We start from the raw sequence: 24993 nt of genomic DNA, 5'->3' as shown, positions 1-24993 counted from the left end.
AATGAAGGGGAAGCAGCTCTCGTACGAGTGCTGCGGCCCCTTCAAAACAGCTGATTTGCGGGTCCCGGGCGACACATCAGCTATTGATGGCCTATCCTGTGGATAGGCCATCAATGTTTAGGGACTGCACAACCCCTAAGACTACGATGTAGAAGGCTTAGGGGGCCCATGAGACAGGATCACAGATTGTGTGATCCTGTCTGCTGGGCCCTGTATCTAAGCCAATCACATGGTAGGCTTAGATACATGGCCCATGCGTGATCCTGTCTGCTGGGCCCTTTATCTAAGCCTACCACACTGTAGGTTTAGATACAGGGCCCCAGCACATAGTAATCTTATACTGTATAAGATTACTGTCTGCTGGACCCTGTATCTAAGCCTACCTTGTGGTAGGCTTAAATACAGGGTCCCACAGACAATATCACACATGGGCCCTGTATCTAAGCCTTAGGGTATGTGCACAGACACTAATTACGTCCGTAATTGACGGACGTATTTCGGCCGCAAGTACCGGACCGAACACAGTGCAGGGAGCCGGGCTCCTAGCATCATACTTATGTACGATGCTAGGTGTCCCTGGCTCGCTGCAGGACAACTGTCCCATACTGTAAACATGTTTTCAGTACGGGACAGTTGTCCGGCAGCGAGGCAGGGACTCCTAGCGTCGTACATAAGTATGATGCTAGGAGCCCGGCTCCCTGCACTGTGTTCGGTCCGGTACTTGTGGCCGAAATACGTCCGTCAATTACGGACGTAATTAGTGTGTGTGCACATACCCTAACACATGTGTTACTAATCATTTTTTGTGTGTTTTCTTACAGGTTCGGTCGTTGGACTACGTCGGATTCCAGGACTACTTCGATGACAGCTTTTTTTTTATTAATAAAATGGTTAATGAGGGTTGTGTGTTTTTTTTTTTTATTTCAATAAAATATTTTTTCTATGTCTTTGTGGTTTTTTTTTAAACTATATTACTACCGCCTTAGTAATGGCCGCCGGCTGATTGACAGCATCCATTGCTAAGGCGGGGCTTAGTGTTAGCGGATGCAGAGGCTAACACTAACCCCCTTTATTACCCCGGTACCCACCGCCACCAGGGGTGCTGGGAAGAGCCGGGTATGATCCAGTACCTGACCATCTGTAGTGATGGTCGGCCACTGGGGTGGCCGCAGGCTGGTATTATCAGGAGGGGAAAGGCCAAAAACAGTGGCCCTTCCCATCCTGGTAATGCGGCCTGCTGCTGCTGCTTTATTGTATCTGGCTGGTTATGAAAATGGGGGGGACCCCACGTCATTTAAAAAAAAAAAAAAAAAAAAAATAATTGGAAAGAACGATGTCGGGTCCCCCCCCCAATTTTCATAACCAGCCAGATACAACACAGCAGCAGCAGGCAGCATTACAAGGGTGGGAAGGGTCACTGTTTTTGGCCTTCCCCAGCCTAATACTACCAGCCTGCGGCCACCCCGGTGCCTGCCCGTCACTACAGATGGTCGGGTACTGGTTTGTACCCGGCTCTTCCCAGTACCCCTGGTGGCGGTGTGTACCGGGGTAATAATGGGGGTTAGTGTAGCCTCTGCACCGGCTAACATTAAGTCTCGCCTTAGTAATGGAGGTTGTCAATCAGCCAGCGGCCATTACTAAGGCGGTGATAATAAAGTTTAAAAAGATACAAGCACATAGAAAAAATATTTTATTGAAATAAAAAAACACAACCCTCATTAACCATTTTATTGAGAATAAAAAAAACGCTGTCATTGAAGTCCTCGTATCCGAAGTCCAACAACCGAACCTGTAAAAAAAACACAAACACACAAAAATAATCAGTAACACATAAAGAAGCAAAATTATTATTCTTACCTATCCTGGGTCCAGCGCTGGAGCCGCAATGTCAGCGAGCTGAGCCCTGTATCTAATCCTATCATGTGTGATACAGTCTGCTGAGCTGTGTATCTAATCCAATCATGTATTATACTGTCTGCTGGGCCCTATATCTAATCCAATCATGTGTGATACTGTCTGCTGAGCCACTGTATCTAATCCTATCATGTGTGATACTGTCTGCTGAGCCACTGTATCTAATCCTATCATGTGTGGTACTGTCTGCTGAGCCACTGTATCTAATCCTATCATGTGTGATACTGTCTGCTGAGCCACTGTGTCTAATCCTATCATGTGTGGTACTGTCTGCTGAGCCACTGTATCTAATCCTATCATGTGTGATACTGTCTGCTGGGCCACTGTATCTAATCCTATCATGTGTGATACTGTCTGCTGAGCTGTGTATCTAATCCTATCATGTGTGATACTGCCTTCTGAGCCACTGTATCTAATCCTATCATGTGTGATACTGTCTGCTCAGCCACTGTATCTAATCCTATCCATAGTTTATAGGGTCGTAGTGCTATAGATATGCTATGCTATCTCATATACACACTTTTTTTTGGGCGGACACATATGTATTGGGGCTATTTCCCGGACATTTTAAGCCCTGAGGGTATGTTCACACGGCAGCGTCCGTTACGGCTGAAATTACTGTGCTGTTTTCAGGAGAAAACAGCACCGTAATTTCAGCCGTAATGGCATGTGCAGGCGTCTTTTGCTGCGTCCATTACGGAAGTAATTGAAGCTGGTTTTCCATGGAGTCCATGGAAAACGGCTCCATTTACGTCTGAAGAAGTGACAGGCACTTTTTTACGCGCCGCCTTTTGACAGCGGCGCGTAAAAAAAAATGACCGTCGGCACAGAACATCGTAAGACCCATTCAAATGAATGGGCAGATGTTTGCCGACGCTTTTGAGCCGCATTTTCGGACGTAATTCAATGCTAAAACGCCCGAATTACGTCCGTAAATAGGGTGTGTGAACCCAGCCTTAGTGACGCCCCGGCTGCTAGTGCTGCATTGTTGGGTCACTTAGGAGACCCAGCGATGCAGCTGAAAGCGGACCGTCGGCCATGAGAAGTTTGCGGGGGGGGGGGCCCAGTAATAATTTTTGCATCGGGGCCCATGAGCCTCTAGCTACGCCCCTGATAGAATGTATCCCTATGTAAGGCCAAGTACCGGCAAGGACCGCAGGGTTAGTCGCAAGCAATAAAATACAGTAGACCCAAGTAATGCAAACAACAAATTCTTTACTGACCAGTGGTGTATAAACATACACAAGGGGATGTAAACACTACTCTACAAAAAAGAGGCACAATCTCTTTCAAACATTACACAAATAATGGCGCAATGCGGCATGGGTGGCACACCAGCTTCTTTTGTTTGTTGGACGGAGCATTAACTCATCCCTGCTTTGCTTTAGGAGTAAGTCCTCTTCTTCAAACATCTGCCCATTTATTTCAATAGGGAAAACGGCGTTCTGTTCCGACGGGCCGTTTTTTTTAACGCAGCCTTTTTGAAAAATGGCCGCGTAAAAAAACGGCAGCGAAGAAGAAGTGCAGGTCACTTCTTGGGACGTTTTTGGAGCCATTTACATAGACTCCATTGAAAACAGCTCCAAATACGGCCATAAAAAACGCAGCGAAAAACGCAGCGAAAATCGCAAGTGGCTTAAAAAACGTTTGAAAATCAGGAGCTGTTTTCCCTTGAAAACAGCTCTGTATTTTCAGACGTTTTTGAGTTTGCGTGTGAACATACCCTAACTGCAAATTAGCCTGCCATACATATTGGGAAGAAAAAGAAGGAAAGTTTGTGCTCCTGGACTGTACAATACAAAATCTTCAATGTATCATTGTCTCAATTTATTTACCGCCACCCTTTAATTCTTATGTCTTGGGTGTGGTACAGGAGTTTATTGATAAAAAGCCCTTGCAGATTATCCACTGCTACTAATTGGCGACTTCAATGGAGTAATGGACTTTAGTATGGACAAATGTAACAGGTGGGAGGGGGTTTAGGATGGTTACTGCCCCGCAGAGGAAATTGCACAGCAAGAACTTCAGACGACACAGGTATAAGATGCTGAACAGAACTTTACTCCAACAGAGGCACAGTCTTCTCGGTTATAATATTTAGTACATAAGCTTGACGGTTTCACTAATAAATAGGCTTTATACTAGGCGGTTTCTGATTTAACTTGTGAGAATGGGACAATGTGTTTGCTATGGTTCAGTCTCAACTTAAACTTGTGCTGCAGAGGGTCTTTGTTCTCATATGAAATGCTGAGCTAGCGATACGCCATTCAGGCTAGCAATACAAAGTATTTTTGGTTGATCAGTCACTTTGTAACTTCTGCCCTAACTGGCAATCTCAACTGGCAGCTCTCATCCTGCCCGTTTGTCCAATCTGAGATCTGTGGGGATTGTGTCACCCTAGCGGCTTCCCTGCTTAATGTGATTGTCTCCGCCCAACATTACATTTTATGGAGCTGAAATTGAAACAACTATCAAATATATCAATATTTTACATCTCCTGGCACTTTTTTTATTTTTTTTTCATTTTTATTTAATTATGCATTATAGATCTTACCATCACACAATCAAGAAAAATAAAGACTGAAGATGAAGTTTTGTCTATGGGCAGTAGGTGAAGGAGCTGTCTTCTTTTTTAGCAGTTTCCTTCTATCTGCTTATGGTCGGTAAGTGAAGGAGCTGCTTTCTATTTGAGCAGCTTCCTTCTGTGTGTCTATGGTCGATTGGAAAAGGAGCTGTTTTTTGTCAACACAGCTTTCTTCCGTGGTGACCATTGTCGGTAGGAGAAGGAGCTGCTTTCTGTCTCAGCAGCGTCCTTCTATGTGTCTATGGTCAGTAGGAGGTGTTTTGTTTTCTGTTTCTTCAGCATCCTACTGTCTGACCATTATCGGTAGGAGAAGGAGCTGCTTTCTATCTTAGCAGCTTCCTTCTGTTTGTCTTTGCCACCACATTGGTAGATGAGTTGTCCAGTTGGTTACATAGCAAGTATGGTTGAAAGAAGTCCTTCAATTTCAACCTCTTAATTACTTGCTATGGTGATCCAGAGGAAGGCGAAAAATAACCCCTGAGGACTACTTGTTGGCTTGTCCTTGTATAAGGGGAAAAAATTCCTTCCTGATCCCAAATATGGCGATCGGAATATATCCCTGGATCGTTGGTGCTCAAATCTACTTGGATGTTCAGTGGTGGAAGCTTGGTAAGTTTGTCACAGTCCGGTAAAGATGAAATTCCTCTTCAAAGAGTTGTCTCATCCGGTGGTTGAGTGTCTAAATAGAATCGTGGGTGGGTTCTGCAAGATGCAAGCTCGCCGAGTCTACTGAGTGGATGCACAGGTTGGATCTATAGGACGAGGATATTGACAGATGGCTTCATGGAGTTTTGTAGGCATTGCCTAATCCACTGGTGTTAGTGGTGGCAGTGCTGTCTATTACAGGAGCTATTTCATGGTATCAGGTAGGTTATGGAATGTAGTAGGAATTTGTAGATGGAGATTTAGTTCTGCTGGTTTGATCTGGCCATCCACTAGCTTTTTCCATTGACCAGTTACTTTTTGTTCTTCCTGAATGACCGCTTGGTAAACGGTTTGGCCATCCAAGTTCTGGTCTGAGTGATGACAGGATGATAGTGCTTTGACCACTCTGGGCACACAAAGCTGAATTTATTGAAGATCTTCTGGTCTTTGGTTCTTATTCTATTTGGCATTTCAGTATATTCCAGAGTTTGGTTAACATTCAGGTCAACAGAAACTGCCATCAGGCTCGCTGGTGGTGCCATTTTCCTGGCATCCACATTTTCCCAATTGATACTTGAGAAAAATCGATGTTTCTTGATGTCTCCTTTTACTCCCAGCCGCTGAAACTGATCTTTACACAGCAGCCCTTCTAAGATGTTTACTTGGTCAGGTGTTAGATACTTTGGGTAGGGTGGAGCATGGTAGAGGACAGAGCACTCAATTTCTCTGGGATGTTTTCCACGAAAAGCTGTCTCTCCTGTAAACAATTGATAAAGAATAAAACCAATTGCAAAATAATCTACCCCTCGTCCATGTGCCTTGTCTTTCACCATTTCTGGGGCTGCGTATCCAGGTGTACCTTTACATGTTTCTGTGGTCTTCTTATACACGCCTGTTACAGCAAGGCCAAAGTCAGTTATTTTGAGAAGAGGGGGGAGGAATCCTCCAGCTCACCTGACACTGTGGGTTGTGTCACAATAGCGCCCGGATCCTCGTGTCGGCACACGGTCTGAAGCAAGGAAGAAGAAGAGGAGTATTGGGTCCAGCGCTGCGTGTAGTTAAAAGCGGAAGCAAATTCCAAGTTTAATGGTTCTTGATTTAAAAGATAGTCCAGAAGTATAAAGTCCAGGTGTGAAGGTAAGCGGGCGGTGATGTCCTCAGAGCCTACGCGTTTCGGACGCTTCTGCGTCCTTAGTCTTGGCTGTAATGTCTTTACAGCCAAGACTAAGGACGCAGAAGCGTCCGAAACGCGTAGGCTCTGAGGACATCACCGCCCGCTTACCTTCACACCTGGACTTTATACTTCTGGACTATCTTTTAAATCAAGAACCATTAAACTTGGAATTTGCTTCCGCTTTTAACTACACGCAGCGCTGGACCCAATACTCCTCTTCTTCTTCCTTGCTTCAGTTATTTTGACATGGCTGTCTGTGGTCAGAAGGATGTTTTCCATCTTCAGGTCCCGGTGTAGAATGCCTTTGTTATGCAGGAACTCTGTGCCACAGACCACTTCTGCTGAGATGAATTGTATTATGGGAGTATCAAGAGTAGAGATGAGCGAACTTTTCAAAAGTTCGGTTCGGCTAGTTCGCCGAATTTCACAAAAAAGTTTGATTCGGACCGAACTAGTTCGGACCGAACCTGTCACTTACGTGCACCGAGCATGCTACTGTCTCGGGTGCTGATAGAGTTAATGGGCTGCACTAACTCTTTCAGCAACCTTGACAGTACAAGCTCGGCGCGCGGAAAATACAATTTAATGCAATAAAAAAATAAAAATTATACGTTCGTACTTACTTTCCTCCAGTCCGGCCTCCAGCGATGACGTTTCATCCCTTTCGCCGCTGCAGCCAATCACAGGCTGTAGTGGCGGTCACGCACGTCAGGATGACGCTTCATCCCACGTGACCGCCTCTGCAGCCAATCACAGGCTGCAGCGGCGACATGGATGAAACGTCATCGCTGGAGGCCGGACAGGAGGAAAGTAAGTATGAACGTATTATTTATTTTTTTGGCATGTATGTTGTATGTTGTCATGTATGTATGTATATATGTGCATGTATGTTGGCATGTATGTATATATGTGCATGTGTGTATGTATATTTGCATGTATATATTTGCATGTATGTATGTATGTTTGCATGTATGTATGTTTGCATGAATGTATGTTTGCATGTATGTATGTTGTCATGTATGTATGGTGTCATGTATGTATATATGTGCATGTTTGTATGTATATTTGCATGTATATATTTGCATGTATGTATGTATGTTTGCATGTATGTATGTTTGCATGAATGTATGTATGTATGTATGTATGTTGTCATGTATGTATGTATATATGTGCATGTATGTTTGTATGTATATTTGCATGTATATATTTGCATGTATGTATGTTTGCATGTGTGTATGTTTGCATGTATGTATGTATGTTGACATGTATGTATATATGTGCATGTATATTTGCATGTATATATTTGCATGTATGTATGTATGTTTGCATGAATGTATGTATGTTTGCATTTTATGTATGTTTGCATGTATGTATGTATGTATGTATGTATGTTTGCATTAATGTATGTATGTCGTCATGTATGTATGTTGTCATGTATGTATATATGTGCATGTTTGTATGTATATTTGCATGTATATATTTGCATGTATGTATGTATGTATGTTTGCATTTATGTATGTTTGCATGAATGTATATTTGCATGTATGTATGTATGTATGTATGTATGTTGTCATGTATGTATGTTGTCATGTATGTTGGCATGTATGTATACATGTTTGTATGTATGTATGTATGTTGTCATGTATGTTTGCATGTTTTTATTTTTGCATGTATGTTTATATATATGTGCATGTATGTAATTATGTTTGCATGTATTTATGTTTGCATGTATATTTGTGCATGCTTGTATATATGTATGTATGTATCTTTGCATGTTTGTATGTATGGTTTCATGTGTGTGTGTATGCATGTATGTATGTATGTTTGCATGTATGTTTGTTTGTATATATGTCTGTATGGCCATGTATGATACTGTCTGCTGGCGCCCTGTATCTAAGTCAACTTCGTGGCAGGCTTCTATACATGGTATAACAGTCAGTATCACACATTAAACTGAATCTAAGCCTACGACATGTTTTATTTCATTTTTTATTTTTTTTACAGGTTTGGTGTTTGGACTACGTCGGTTTCGAGGACTACTTCGATGACGGTTTTTTTTTCTACAATAAAATGGTTAATGAGGGTTGTGTTGGGGGTGATTTATTTCAATAAAATATTTTATCTATATCTTTGTCTTTTCAAATTTTATTACTACCACTTTAGTAATGGCCTCTGTCTGAGTGACAACATCCATTACTAAGGCAAGGCTTAGTGTTAGCCGGTGCAGAGTATAACACTAACCACCATTATTACCCCGGTACCCACCACCACCAGGGGTGCCGGGAAGAGCCAGGTACGATCCAGTACCCGACCATCTGTTGTGATGGTCGGGCTCTGGGGCGGCCGCAGGCTGGTATTATGAGGCTGGGAAGGGCCAAAAACAGTGGACCTTCCCACCCTTGTAATGCTAGGCTGCTGCTGCTGTGTTGTATCTGGCTGGTTATAAAAGTGGGGGGTACCCCCACGTCATTTTTTTTTAATTATTTTTATTTTTTTATTTTTAAAAAAGACATGGGGTTCCACCCAATTTATCATAACCAGCCACATACAACACAGTGTTATTAGCCTGGGAATGGACAAAACCAGTGGCCCTTCCCACCCATGTAATGCCGGACTGCTGCGGCCTTGTATATGGCTGGTTATTAAAAATGTGGGGGACCCAACGTCTATTGTTAAATAAAAAAAAAAAACGACGTGGGGTCCCCCCCATTTTTATAACCAGCCCGATACAACACAGCAGCAGCAGCCTAGCATTACAAGGGTGGGAAGGTCCACTGTTTTTGGCCCTTCCCAGCCTCATAATACCAGCCTACGGCCGCCCCAGTACCCGACCATCACAACAGATGGTCGGGTACTGGATCGTACCAAGCTCTTCCCGGCACCCCTGGTGGTGGTGGGTACCGGGGTAATAATGGGTGGTTAGTGCTAGCCTCTGCACCGGCTAACACTAAGTACCGCCTTAATAATGGACGCTGTCAATCAGCCAACTGCCATTATCTAGGCACTAATAAAGTTTAAAAAAAAACACAAAGACAATTCTTTTTTATTGAAATAAGAAATCCCCAACAAAACCCTCGTTAACCATTTTATTAAAATTTGAAAAAACGTAGATCTACGCAGTAGTCAAACGAATTGAAGATGTAGTCCAATCGGTACATCAAAATCTGCAACAACATAAAAAAACAGTTATCAATGTGAACAATAACAATACTTCTACTCACCTACACACATATATACACGCACACACACACAAACAACCATACACAAACACACACATATACACAAACACATATACACACATATAAACAAACACACCCATATATACACAAACACACACATATACAAAAACACACACACACACACACACACACACACACACAAACATCTACACACAAACATATATACAAATACACCCATATATATACACAAACACACCCATATATACACAAACACACACATAAACACACACCCATATACACACATATACACAAACACACACATATACAAAAACACACACACACAAACATCTACACACAAACATATACACATACACCCATATATACACACACATATATACACAAACACATATACACAAACACACCCATATATACACAAACACACATATAAAAACAAAAACAGACAAAGACACATACCCAAACACACACACTGTTTCTTTTAAATGCTGCTGGGGAACCCGCTCGATCCACTATATAAGGCTGCGCTATAGTGCAGCATTTAAAAGAAACAGGATCCTGACCTGTCCATAGAGTTTAAGGCAGCACAGAGTATTTCAGGAGATGAGCGTGCAGATTCAGTGCTGCTGTGAACTCTGCTCTTACCATTACGTAGCTCTCAGTCTGTTACCTCTCCTCCACTACTGTCCTCAATAACACCTTCATGATTGGCAAGTCACCACGTAACGGTAAGGGCAGAGTTCACAGCAGCACAGAGTATTTCAGGAGATGAGCGTGCAGATCTTGTGCGCAGTGGTGACTTGCCAATCATGTGAAGGTGTTCTTGAGGACAGGAGTGGAGGAGAGGTAACAGACTGAGAGCTACGTAATGGTAAGAGCAGAGTTCACAGCAGCACAGAATATTTCAGGAGAGGAGCGTGCAGATTCTGTGCTGTTGTGGACTTTGCTCTTACCATTACGTAGCTCAGTCTGTTACTTCTCCTCCACTCCTGTCCTCAATAACACCTTCACATGATTGGCAAGTCACCACCCCGCACAAGATCCGCACGCTCATCTCCTGAAATACTCTGTGCTGCTGTGAACTCTGCTCTTACCATTACGTGGTGACTTGCCAATCATGTGAAGGTGTTCTTGAGGACAGGAGTGGAGGAGAGGTAACAGACTGAGAGCTACGTAATGGTAAGAGCAGAGTTCACAGCAGCACTGAATCTGCACGCTCATCTCCTGAAATACTCTGTGCTGCCTTAAACTCTGTGGACAGGTCAGGATCCTGTTTCTTTTAAATGCTGCACTGTAGCGCAGCCTTATATAGTGGATCGAGCGGGTTCCCTAGCAGCATTTAAAAGAAACAGGATCCTGACCTGTCCTCAGAGTTTAAGGCAGCACAGAGTATTTCAGGAGAGGAGCACGGCCGGCCACAGGCAGCCGGTCGTTTTTCCAAGCCGTGCTCCCATTATGCACACGACCGTAAAAACACCCGTTATTGCGGGTCGTAATTACGACCCGCAATAACGGGCTCATAGACTTCTGTTACCCACGGGTACCTTCCCGTTTTCTCACGGGAAGGTGCCCGTGCCGTTAAAAAAATAGAACATGTTCTATTTTTCTATTTTACGGGCCATGCTGCTATAAAATTTAGGGTATGTTCACACGACAGCGTCCGTAACGGCTGAAATTACGGGGATGTTTCCGCCTGAAAACATCCCCGTAATTTCAGCCGTAACGGCATGTGCAGGCGCTTGAACGCCGCGTCCATTACGGACGTAATTGGCGCTGCTATTCATTGGAGTCAATGAATAACGGCTCCAATTACGGCCAAAGAAGTGACAGTTCACTTCTTTGACGCGGGCGTCTATTTACGCGCCGTCATTTGACAGTGGCGCGTAAATTACGCCTCGTGTGAACAGACAAACGTCTGCCCATTGCTTTCAATGGGCAGATGTTTGTCAGCGCTATCGAGGCGCTATTTTCGGGCGTAATTCGGGGCAAAAAATCCCGAATTACATCCGTAATTAGTGCGTGTGAACACAGGGTATGTTCACACGCACTAATTACGAACGTAATTCGGGCGTTTTTGCCCCGAATTACGTCCAAAAATAGCGCCTCGATAGCGCTGACAAAAAACATCTGCCCATTGAAAGCAATGGGCAGACGTTTGTCTGTTCACACGAGGCGTAATTTACGCACCGCTGTCAAATGACGGCGCGTAAATAGACGCTTGCGTCAAAGAAGTGAACTGTCACTTCTTTGGCCGTAATTGGAGCCGTTATTCATTGACTCCAATTAATAGCAGCGCCAATTACGTCCGTAATGGACGCGGCGTTCAAGCGCCTGCATATGCCGTAACGGCTGAAATTACGGGGATGTTTTCAGGCGGAAACATCCCCGTAATTTCAGCCGTAACGGACGCTGTCGTGTGAACATACCCTTATAATGACAGCACGGCTCGTAAAAGCGTCCGGCTGCCCGTGGCTGGCCGTGCTCGTAATTACGAGTCGTAATTACGAGCACGACCCGTAAAATAAAAAAATAGAACATGTTCTATCTTTTTAACGGCACGGGCACCTTCCCGTGAGAAAACGGGAAGGTACCCGTGGCTAACAGAAGTCTATGGGCCCGCTATTTCGGGTCGTAATTACGACCCTTAATAACGGGTGTTTTTACGGTCGTGTGCATGAGGCCCCGTAATGACGGGTGGCTACATGTGTGCACCCGTCATTACCAATGCGTTGCTAGGCGACGTCAGTAAATAGTCACTCTTCAGGGTGCTAAAAGAGTTAACTGATCGGCAGTAACTGTGTCAGCACCCTGGACAGTGACTACCGATCACAATATAGAGTACCTGTAAAAAAAAAAGACGTTCATACTTACCGGGAACTCCCTGCTTCCTCCAGTCCGGTCTCCTGGCCGTTGCCTTGGTGACGCGTCCCTCGCGACATCCGGCCCGACATTCCTTGATGACGATGCAGCCCATGTGAGCGCTGCAGCCAATCACGGGCTGCAGAGGCCTCTGCAGCCAATCACGGGCTGCAGAGGCCTCTGCAGCCAATCACGGGCTGCAGAGGCCTCTGCAGCCAATCACAGGCTGCCGCGTCAGAAAAGAAGGTCGGACTGGAGGAAGAAGAGGGACTCGTCCGCAAGACAACGACCAGGTACGTATGAAATGCTTTTTATTTTATTTTTACTCAGCAGCCTCTTTTCTCTATCAGTGATTGATAGAGACAAGTGGCTGCCGATTTGTATAATATTTTTGACCGGGTTCGGTCAAAACGGGTTCGGCCGAACCCGGTGAAGTTCGGATTCGCTGCGAACCGAACTTTTCCGGAAGTTCGGACCGAAACCGGGTTCGGTTGTCCCGGTTCGCTCATCTCTAATCAAGAGGAAAGTTTTTTTGTAAAGGATCTGCCAGGCACAGCTTCAGGGTTAACTTCCTTAGGTAATCAGTCTTCACCTGAGTCTATCTCTCTGAGACTGACTCCAGCTTCCACCACTCAGGCTGGCAGGCTTAGGAGTGGGAGAGCCTATCGCAGCCTGGCCAGACTCAGCTAGCTCCCGCCCTCTGTCTATTTATACCTGCCTTTCCTTTTCCTCCTTGCTTGTGATTCTTTCCGTGTGGTTTCCTGGCCCAGCTACAGCTCCTAACAATTTGATCCTGCTCCATTCTGACCCTGGCTTTCTGACTATTCTTCTGCTCTGCGTTTGGTACCTCGTGCTCTCCTGGTTTGACTTGGCTCGTTCACCACTCTGTTGCTCACGGTGTTGCCGTGGGCAACTGCCCCTTTCCCTTTGCTTTATATTCCCTTGTATGTTTTGTCTCGTGCACTTACTGAGCGTAGGGACCGCCACCCAGTTGTACCCCGTCGCCTAGGGCGGGTCGTTGCAAGTAGGCAGGGACAGAGTGGCGGGTAGATTAGGGCTCACTTGTCCGTTTCCCTACCCCTATCATTACATAATCACAAGCCCATATACCTAGTCTACCCTGGTCCCTGACACTACTATGGACCCCCTTGAGACCCTGGCTCAGCAAATGCAGGGTCTCTCCCTACAGGTCCAGGCCCTGGCTCAGAAGGTCAACCAGCCTGAGGCTACCTTGGTGGTTCCCCTCACCTCAACTCCTGAACCTCACCTCAAGTTGCCCGACCGGTTCTCAGGGGACCGGAGGGCTTTTCTCTCCTTTCGGGAGAGTTGCAGGCTTTACTTTCGCTTAAAGCCCCACTCCTCAGGTTCTGAGAGCCAGCGAGTGGGTATAATTATGTCCCGGCTCCAGGACGGGCCCCAAGAATGGGCCTTCTCCTTGGCTCCTGACGCCCCTGAACTTTCCTCCGTTGATCTTTTCTTTTCTGCTCTCGGACTCATTTATGACGAGACTGACAAGACTGCCTTTGCCGAGAGTCAGCTGGTGACCTTACGTCAGGGTAAGAGACCTGTTGAGGAGTATTGTTCTGACTTTAGGAAGTGGTGCGTAGCTTCTCGGTGGAATGACCCTGCCTTAAGGTGCAAGTTTAGGTTGGGTCTGTCGAATGCCCTGAAAGACATGCTAGTTAGCTATCCCTCTTCTGACTCCCTAGACCAGGTTATGGCTTTAGCGGTACGACTTGACCGACGTCTCAGGGAACGACAACGCGAACGTTTATGTGTTTTCTCCTCCGACTCCCCCATGATGCCTCCCGAGGTTCCGTTGCTTCGTTCTTCCCCGGAAGACTCAGAGGTACCTATGCAAGTCGGGGCCTTCGTGTCCCCCCAACAACGTAGAGATTTCCGCAGGAAGAATGGTCTCTGCTTCTACTGTGGGGATGACAAGCATCAAGTGAACAACTGTCCTAAGCGTAAGAATGCAGCCGGAGAACTTCCGCGCCTAAGTGATCATCGGGGAGGTCACTTGGGCGCACAGGTATTTCCCGTAAATATGAAACGTAATAAGATCTTGCTTCCCTTTCAGGTCTCTTTTGGTGGTAGGTCTGCTACCGGCAGCGCCTTCGTGGATTCAGGGTCCTCTGCTAATATCATGTCTGTGGAATTTGCTATGTCTCTTGCTATGCCTTTGATTGATTTGCCTAAACCTGTCCCGGTAGTGGGTATCGACTCCACTCCTCTTGCTAATGGTTATTTTACACAGCATACCCCTGCTTTTGAACTCCTTGTTGGCTCCATGCATTTGGAGCAGTGCTCTGTACTGTTGATGCAGGGATTATCGTCCGATTTGGTTTTAGGCCTTCCCTGGTTGCAGTTGCATAATCCCACGTTTGACTGGAATACTGGGGAGCTTACCAAATGGGGTAATGAATGTTTGACGTCATGTTTTTCTGTTAATTCTATTTCTCCCCCTGAGGAGGTGAACACGCTACCTGAGTTTGTTCGGGACTTCGCTGATGTTTTCTCTAAGGAGGCCTCCGAAGTGTTACCTCCTCATAGAGAATACGATTGCGCTATCGAATTGGTACCAGGAGCTAAGCTTCCTAAGGGTAGGATATTTAATCTTTCTTGTCCCGAACGTGAAGCCATGAGAGAGTATATCCAGGAATGCCTGGCCAAGGGTTACATTCGCCCCTCTACTTCTCCGGTAGGTGCTGGCTTCTTCTTCGTAGGGAAGAAGTATGGTGGTCTTAGGCCATGCATTGACTACCGTAACCTGAATAAGGTCACTGTAAGGAACCAGTATCCCCTTCCTTTGATTCCTGATCTCTTTAATCAGGTTCAGGGGGCCCAATGGTTCTCTAAGTTTGATTTACGGGGGGCGTATAACCTTATCCGCATCAAAGAGGGGGATGAGTGGAAGACTGCGTTTAACACGCCCGAAGGTCATTTCGAATACCTCGTCATGCCCTTTGGGTTGTGTAATGCGCCGACGGTCTTCCAGAATTTCATAAATGAGATTTTGAGAGATTACCTGGGGATATTTCTTGTAGTGTACCTTGATGACATACTGGTGTTTTCCAAGGACTGGCCCTCCCACATTGAGCATGTCAGGAAGGTGCTCCAGGTCCTTCGGGAAAACAAACTGTTTGCAAAAACCAAAAAATGTGTGTTTGGGGTACAGGAGATACCATTTTTGGGTCAAATCCTCACTCCTCATGAATTCCGCATGGACCCCGCCAAGGTTCAGGCAGTGGCAGAATGGGTCCAACCTGCCTCCCTTAAGGCGTTACAGTGTTTTTTGGGGTTCGCTAATTATTACAGGAGATTCATTGCTAACTTCTTGGTCATCGCTAAGCCTCTTACGGACCTCACTCGCAAAGGTGCTGATCTCCTCCACTGGTCTCCAGAGGCTGTCCAGGCTTTTGAGGTCCTTAAGAAGTGCTTTATCTCGGCCCCAGTGCTGGTTCAGCCCAACCAAATGGAGCCATTTATCGTGGAAGTTGACGCATCCGAGGTGGGAGTGGGGGCTGTCTTGTCCCAGGGTACCAGGTCCCTCACCCATCGCCGCCCCTGTGCCTACTTCTCCAGGAAGTTTTCGCCCACTGAGAGTAACTATGATATTGGCAACTGCAAACTCTTAGCCATTAAATGGGCATTTGAAGAGTGGCGCCACTTCCTGGAGTGGGCTAGGCACCAGGTAACGGTCCTTACCGACCACAAGAATCTGGTTTTCCTAGAATCTGCCCGGAGGCTAAACCCGAGACGAGCTCGATGGGCGCTATTTTTTACCAGATTCAACTTTTTAGTTACCTATAGGGCTGGGTCTAAAAATATTAAGGCTGATGCACTGTCGCGTAGCTTCATGGCCAGCCCTCCTTCGGAGGAAGATCCTGCTTGTATTTTGCCTCCCGGTATAATCATTTTGTTCTATTGATTCTGATTTAGTCTCTGAAATTGCAGCTGATCAAGGTTCAGCCCCCGGGAACCTTCCTGAGGACAAGCTGTTTGTTCCCCTGCAATGCCGGCTAAGGGTACTTAGGGAAAATCATGACTCCGCACTATCTGGTCATCCAGGCATCCTGGGTACCAAACACCTCATTGCCATAAACTATTGGTGGCCTGGCTTGCCTAAAGACGTTAAGGCCTACGTCGCCGCTTGTGAGGTTTGTGCTAGGTCCAAGACTCCCAGGTCCCGACCAGCAGGGCTTACTACGTTTGTTGCCCATTCCCCAGAGACCTTGGACACATATCTCCATGGATTTTATCACCGATTTGCCTCCATCCCAAGTCAAGTCGGTGGTGTGGGTGGTAGTAGACCGCTTCAGTAAGATGTGCCACTTTGTGCCCCTCAAGAAACTACCCAACGCCAAGACGTTAGCTACCTTGTTTGTCAAACACATCCTGCATCTCCATGGGGTCCCTGTCAATATTGTTTCGGACAGAGGGGTACAATTTGTTTCTTTGTTTTGGAGAGCTTTCTGTAAGAAGTTGGAGATTGATCTGTCCTTCTCCTCTGCTTTCCATCCTGAAACCAATGGCCAAACTGAGAGGACTAATCAATCTCTAGAACAATATTTAAGGTGCTTTATCTCTGACTGTCAATATGATTGGGTCTCATTCATTCCCCTCGCTGAATTTTCCCTTAATAACCGGGTCAGTAACTCGTCAGGGGTCTCCCCCTTTTTCTGTAATTTTGGGTTTAATCCACGGTTCTCCTCCGTTTCACCTGGTAGTTCCAACAATCCCGAGGTAGAGGTCGTTCATCGGGAACTGTGCACAGTCTGGGCCCAGGTTCAGAAGAACCGAGAGCGTACAAAAAACTCAGGCTGATAGAAAACGTTCTGCTAACCCCTTGTTTATGGTCGGGGATCTGGTGTGATTATCATCTAGGAACTTGCGTCTTAAGGTCCCGTCCAAGAAGTTTGCTCCCCAGTTTATTGGGCCGTATAAGGTCATTGAAGTCCTCAATCCTGTCTCCTTCCGGCTGGAGTTACCCCCATCTTTTCGTATACATGACGTGTTTCATGCCTCCCTCCTTAAACGCTGCTCCCCGTCCTTGGCTCCCTCGAGGAAACCTCCTGTTCCCGTTCTCACCCCTGAGGGGGTGGAATTCAGGTGGCCAAGATTGTGGACAGCAAGATGGTCCAAGGCTCCCTCCAGTACCTGGTCCATTGGAGAGGATACGGGCCTGAGGAGAGGACTTGGGTACCCGCCCGGGATGTTCACGCTGGGGTATTGGTCAGGAAGTTCCACCTTTGTTTCCCCAGTAAACCAGGTCCGCTTAGAAAGGGTCCGGTGGCCCCTCATAAAAGGAGGGGTACTGTAAAGGATCTGCCAGGCACAGCTTCAGGGTTAACTTCCTTAGGTAATCAGTCTTCACCTGAGTCTATCTCTCTGAGACTGACTCCAGCTTCCACCACTCAGGCTGGCAGGCTTAGGAGTGGGAGAGCCTATCGCAGCCTGGCCAGACTCAGCTAGCTCCCGCCCTCTGTCTATTTATACCTGCCTTTCCTTTTCCTCCTTTTAGTATTTCCTGTTCCCCAAAACTGTTTGTCACCAGTTCTGTCTCCTTGTCATCGGTCTTGATGCTTTGATTTTTCTCGATGTCATCATGTCCACCATAGTACTGGATGTACAGGTCTTCCAAGCTGTGGATCAGGTCATGAATTTGTTGGTGTTCTTCTAGTATATGTTGTTCTCCAAAACTGTCTGTCACCAGTTTCTGTCTCCTTGTCATCGGTCTTGATGCTTTGATTTTCCTCCATGTCATCGTGCCCACCATAGTACTGGATATACAGGTCTTCCAAGCTGTGGATCAGGTCATGAATTTGTTGGTATTCTTCGAGAATATGCTGTCCCCCAAAATTCTCTGTCTCCAGTTCTGTCTCCTTGTCAGCAGTCTTGATGTTTTTATTTTCCTCCATGTCATCCTGCTTTTCTTTAGATGACAAGTTGACTTTGCTGTCCACCATGCCGCTGGGTCCTGGGAGTTCTGAACTTGTCTTTTTTTGGATGGAAGTCCTCCTCCCCTTATGTCCAGCAATTCTCGCCCAGGTTTTTTGTAGGCGAGCTAACAACCGGATGACTCTTGGTTTCTTAGCTTTACTTGGCTTCTTCTGGCCATCATCTCCACCATTCTTCTCTTTTTGTTCTCCTTCTTTTCTCTCCTCCTTCTCTCCTTCTTTCTCTAAATTATTTCTCTTCTTTTTTGCCTTCATTTTGTCAAAGGCTAAGAGATATAACTGAAATCGACGTTCGCAGGGGGCGCTCACACGTGTCTCTGCTGGCTGCAGTGAGTGAATGCCCTCCTGTCACTTTTTGTCCAACACAGGATCTAATCCAGTACATAGGGCGGCACGTTCCATACTCTCTGTATTGTGTACATATGATACAATGTCCTGTCACCTACCACTGGATTAAACGCGATGTCACACAAATAGCGCTCTGAAGGGTCGGATAAGTGAATTGTATACACTGTGGTAAGTTGTAGCACTGAACACACTAATAAATACCAGTCACACTTATGGATTGATATTAAAGATTTATTTAAGGTTTTTGTGGATCAAAATATATAATGGTAAAGATGATGTTAAACAAGATCCTGCAAAAACAATGGAAGATGTCACAGTATATAATGTAGTATCAGTAAGGGGTGGGAAATCTGTATTCCAGAGACACAGGAAGAGATGACATGTTCTGCTGTTCTGGGCCTGGTCTTCTGGGTGACATTGATGCCCCGGTAACCACACTGATATCTCTTCTGTGACAGATGTAGAAAATTTTAAGTCTCGCCATTGGAATACTTGTAAGATGGCGGGTTCTGCCCTCGGTTGTTATTGGCATTGATGTTGATGGTCTGTTTGTATCTGCTGACTTGTTCTGGGGGGAGAAGCACACAATCCTATTAGATATTCATTATTCAGGCTGCTTACCAAATATAGAGGGGACATATCTAGAGGAACTTACCTTTCTATCAGCAATGATGGCGGCTCCTCCGGTCACAGGGAGCGCAGTTCTCGCCAGATATACTGCGGAATTTATGTTTATGCTGCAAGAGAAATATTTGCAATTAATGCTCTACTAATGTGTGTTTCTTAGCAGGCACAAAATATAGATGTTTTATTGCGGATTTTCCTATTTGATCCTGGCGGTTACACTACAAACCTTGAAGATGGTTGATCCAAGCAATGGCTTTGATCTAAAGCTGCGCTGTTCAGGATGTTACAGGAACTTCCTGATGTTCACAAAGGTAGAATCATTATTTTATGCACCTGAGATGGTAAATGTTCCTTAGGAGTCCTGCAAGATGCCAAGTAATGTCTTACATCAATAACAATGTTCCTTGTATCTATCATGTAGTTTCTGCCGCTTACGGCACTTTTCTAAACAGTGGACAGAGAGTAGCTGAAGGAGCAGAGCCACCAGCGGCCGACACATTTATCATAATAACATGGATTATTAATTATTAAGGTGTGGGCCTTTTAATAAATTAGGCACATTTTACTCCAAGTTTTTTTATATTAAGACCGGTGTATGAAACGTCAGTCTTAATGAATTCCCACCAATCTATTATACTACATACATGCTTACAGTTTTCTTCTAAAACCCATAACCTTCATTTAGAAATTAAATAAATATCTGAATACAAGAAAATTGAACTAGAAGATAGAATGACTTATTTACAATTTCTTTATGTTGGTTGATAAAATAAATTACTGATACAGAGGAAGACTTAAGAGATGGAAGAACATTCTCACAGCAAACATAATAGACAAGTACAATGCTCTCACCTTATGTGCTGTAAGGACATGAACAGACGCAGCTACTTTTTTTGTCCTTTCCTCCAAATGCCCTTCAAATAGATCTTGCGGTCAAAGCGTCCACCAGCCAATGGGATGCTGGAATGAGAAATACATTGATGTAAGACATATGATAATGTTAGCAGGTAACCACAAAAATAATTGTTTTGTTTCACATCCTAGATTACTCCAGTACTGTCACCCAGGTATACAGCCACCTGCCCCAAAGTGTGAGCTCTGGCTATAAGGCCCATGTAGTAATGGCGGCTACTGAAAGGATCATACCAACAACATGGAGGAAATCATGACTTACTTATCTGAACCAGGTCTGAGCTTTACTTCGAAGATGCCAAAAACGGGTCGGTGGTCTGAGGTCTTCAAAACAGGGCAAGAGTCGTATTTCAGGACTCGCACATCTCCCTCATATTGGCTTTTAAACAACACCCTGTCCTGTAGAGGTCATAAAAATAACAAATATCATCAGTGCATTCATATTATCATTTATTTATAAAACTCATAGCATCATAGACTGAACATATTTTATTTAAGTAATATAAATTTTGAGACTTTGTTGCATTTAAGGTTTGACTTGGTCACACAGATTTAATGAAATAAGTATCTTTGAGCCATGCTAGGCAAAGACATATTACACTGGGAGACGATGAGAAACTCACTACAATTAAATTGCCTGGACACTTTGTTCGTAAGAATTATTCCTCCATCTATAATAACAATTCATTACCTTGGGCGAGGGGATTTATTATATGAAAATCTATTCATGAAATGTATTCTTTCTTTAGCTCTGTAGACCTGGAAATAAGATATCTTACCGTATATGATGGGACTCTCTGCTTTTCTGATGTATCGTAGGTGTCTGTGCCAATGTCGAACTTATATGTAGGAAGGAATTCAATGGTGTGCTCCTTAAACCCTACAAATATGGACCCTTAAGTTAAAAGACAAAAAAAACATGTCAGTATTAAAAACATGCGCAAGAGATGTAGGACTATATAAGAATGTGGGGAACATATCAACCATCATGACAGTAATTTGTATTGATCTATTGAGGTGTATGTGGTAATAATACAGGCTGAGGAGTGATAGAGATCTGTCTACTAGTAAATGTACCGTTGTTCTTGGCGTCATTCAGATGGTCGTGTTTGAGGAGACTGGACATATCTCTTCCTTTAATGTTCTTCAGAAGAGATTCCACGTTTTTTCTGTCCTCTTTCAGTTGAAAATTAAGGTCCCCAAACCAAAAAACTCGATCAAAGCGGCTGGTGACGTCCACTGTAGAATGAGATAAACACAGGACACAATTAGACCACGTGACTGCATTAGACTCAATGGAGATAAATAGAGAGATAAAGGAATCGATAGGTTCAACCACATAAGTAATGCTCACAGGCATTGGAGTTGATTCTTTCCGGAATAATTTGAGGCAGACGGAGACCCTCAGTGATAGTTTTATAGTCCTGGATCCTCTTGTAGACTGCCCCAACTGCCAACAAAAATATACATATCAGTAAATGTGACCTGCTGGAATTTAGGTCAACCACCATATTTAAAGAGGCTCTGTCACCAGATTTTGCAACCCCTATCTGCTATTGCAGCAGATAGGCGCTGCAATGTAGATTACAGTAACGTTTTTATTTTTAAAAAACGAGCATTTTTGGCCAAGTTATGACCATTTTTGTAGTTATGCAAATGAGGCTTGCAAAAGTCCAAGTGGGTGTGTTTAAAAGTAAAAGTCCAAGTGGGCGTGTATTATGTGCGTACATCGGGGCGTTTTTAATACTTTTACTAGCTGGGCGCTCTGATGAGAAGTATCATACACTTCTCCTCAGAACGCCCAGCTTCTGGCAGTGCAGATCTGTGACGTCACTCACAGGTCCTGCATCGTGTCAGACGAGCGAGGACACATCGGCACCAGAGGCTACAGTTGATTCTGCAGCAGCATCGGCGTTAGCAGGTAAGTCGATGTAGCTACTTACCTGCAAACGCTGATGGCTGCTGCAGAATCAACTGTAGCCTCTGGTGCCGATGTGTCCTCGCTCGTCTGACACGATGCAGGACCTGTGAGTGACGTCACAGCGTGATCTGCCAGAAGCTGGGCGTTCTGAAGAGAAGTGGATGATACTTCTCATCAGAACGCCCAGCTAGTAAAAGTATTAAAAACGCCCCGATGTACGCACATAATACACGCCCACTTGGACTTTTACTTTTAAACACACCCACTTGGACTTTTGCAAGCCTCATTTGCATAACTACAAAAATGGTCATAACTTGGCCAAAAATGCTCGTTTTTTTAAAATAAAAACATTACTGTAATCTACATTGCAGCGCCTATCTGCTGCAATAGCAGATAGGGGTTGCAAAATCTGGTGACAGAGCCTCTTTAAGTTTTCTTTGACAATAGGTTTCTTTATCTTATATTATCTAGGTATCATATCTACTTCTTGGGGTGTGTAGTCTGAATGTTCCCTCAACAATTAATTTTCTACAAATAGTATTTATTTTAATAGGATTTCTATTGACATTTTAGAAGATGTGACTGGTGGAGTTCCATGATCTGGGTCCGCACTCTGTACACCAGACACACTGATATTTCTGTTACTGTAAATCTAAGACACAATCATTTTCATGACAGAGGATAATGTATTTCTATACCAGTCTGTAGAGGACATTAGGCCGTTAATCCTTCCATTACTTGTCTCTCATTAAATAGTATAAGTTTGATAGATTAGAAGAAGTTTGACCAAATGAGTAAGAGCTTTTAATTTTACACCAAAACATTAATAGTACAGATCTTTTCATATCATCTCATATATTCCAGCTTATTATTAAACAGCAGATATTTTTATACACAATAACACTGTAGATAGTCATATATTAAAAACAGACATACTTACATCTCATATGGGAATTAATAAAAAGGAAAGATGTCCCAAAGACGGTGAAGGCAACACCCAAGGCTCCTTTAGTTTTGACATGGTGGAATAGCCTGGTTGTTACATGGGTGTGCTCTACCTCTGTATATGAAATTAAACACAAGAAGAAGGGTCAGTGGTTAATGGTACAACATGCAACAATGAAACAGAGATAGATTCCTCTAAAACTCTGGAGATATTACTACAACATCATTTCACACTTTGTAACTGTGGATTGATCTCCAAGATCTCCAGTACTTCACAGTCAAGAATCTGAGAGTCAAGATCTCAGACATCTAGTTCTAATGACTAAATAAGAAGTTCCAACTAATGACTTCAATTAGAACTTATTATGTAAATGTTAGAAAGTGAATCTTACCTGAGCAGAACCAGATCAGTTCCCGTCGAATAAAGATGGTGAGATACAGGACTCCGAGCCCGGATGAATGGTATAGCACGTAGTGTGGACCAAGCGTCTCCTGTAATTTTATCTCCCATTCCCGTCTACAAGAAGACACAATTTCAAGTTTACATATTAATAAATTACTCCAGATTAAAATACTCAACTCATCTATTAAACAATCAATATTATAACCTCTGGGGCTAAATAGGAAAACTAAGGAGCGATCCTACAATAAGTAGTAGGTCAAGAGAGAATTTCAATCAGTCGACCTGTAGTCCATCTGCAGATATAGACTGTTGTAAGACAACCTGAGAAGACTTACCTGTTTGGACATCCTTCTTGAACGCCAATTACGTAAATATCTTTGGTGTCATCTGATGGCAACAGCAGATCCTCTAGATTTTGTGGGAACTCCTGCTCAAAATATGAAGATATTAATAATGTATACACAGAGTACCAACCAAACTGACATCTTCTATATCACCTACAAAAAATTATATCTGATCGAATTGGATTTTAGTCTTTATAGACTATGGCTAGGGCTGCAATCTTAGGATCAGACGCATTGCCATTCAAAAGACATAGGTTATTATTTTGACAGTTTGCAGTGTGTGCAGCAAGATTGATTGGCCCAAATGTTTAGAAAATTTGGGCCTAGGGTAGTATATAATATGTCTATGTGATATCCCACTACAAACTAAAGAGACATGATTACTGACCCAATTTATCCAACTTTAGATCAGACACACTGATGGGTCACAATAGATATTGTACATTACTTCTCACCTTTCCCTCCATATTCCAGGTGGCAACATATAATCTCAGCCGTCTATTTGGGAAACAGCGATCCAGTTCTTTAGCGCCAATCACAGCGCTGCTGCCCAAGCTCCTGATTGCGCTCTTCTTGGCGTTCTTTGAGCCAATGTCACAAGGTTTGCTGTGACTTGGATCGCTGCATTTTTCGGCTGGCATATCTTTGATGATAGAAAACTTCTGGAGCGAGATGTTAGGCTCCTCCATAGTTGGTATCTCTTTCATCAGATTTCCTTTATCTGGAATCTGAGAGACATGATATTTTTTTGTTTTTTTCCAAAAGGGCATGGTTGTTTAATAACCCGGGTGCAAAACTGCACCAATGTCCGTGGTAGAAAACCAGGCGACAGTAAAGATTGAATTTAACTAATCGCCTCTAGTTCTCTGAAAATAGGACAAATCGCTGACCATAAAAGCAACACAGTAATCCAACAGTGTCAATCCAACAGCAAGATCTAGAATGACCAGAAAAAGAAATAGTTAGGGAAAACTTAAAGGAAACCAGCTGGAGAAATTAGTTATAAAAGGGGTATTCCAAGTACATGATCTGGACAATCAGAAGTGGTTGAAGATCACATTGCTTGGGGTCTTGGGGTTTGGACCCCCTGTGAATGACATTGCTTGGGGTTTGGATGTTGGAACAATGCATTGGTTGTTGAATTGACCATACGGTATGACATT

General features: G+C 44.2%; 1 protein-coding gene across 1 annotated transcript in view; it reads right to left on the bottom strand.

Moving 5' to 3' along the window:
- The window catches only part of LOC142657470 (phosphatidylinositol polyphosphate 5-phosphatase type IV-like), a 117380-nt gene extending 92618 nt beyond the window's left edge, over positions 1–24762 (bottom strand). The window contains exons 1-2 of the mRNA XM_075832504.1: positions 24286–24762; positions 23822–23913 (exon numbers count right to left, since the gene is read on the bottom strand). Of these exons, the coding sequence (XP_075688619.1) occupies positions 23822–23913; positions 24286–24600 (407 nt within the window). The 5' untranslated portion in view covers positions 24601–24762. The remainder of the gene's footprint in view (positions 1–23821; positions 23914–24285) is intronic.
- Positions 24763–24993: the final 231 nt, after the last annotated feature.

This window comes from Rhinoderma darwinii, chromosome 7 (assembly GCF_050947455.1).
Source record: "Rhinoderma darwinii isolate aRhiDar2 chromosome 7, aRhiDar2.hap1, whole genome shotgun sequence".
In the NCBI taxonomy this organism is placed as follows: Eukaryota; Metazoa; Chordata; class Amphibia; order Anura; family Rhinodermatidae; genus Rhinoderma; species Rhinoderma darwinii.
This window is presented reverse-complemented; position numbering and strand designations above follow the sequence as displayed.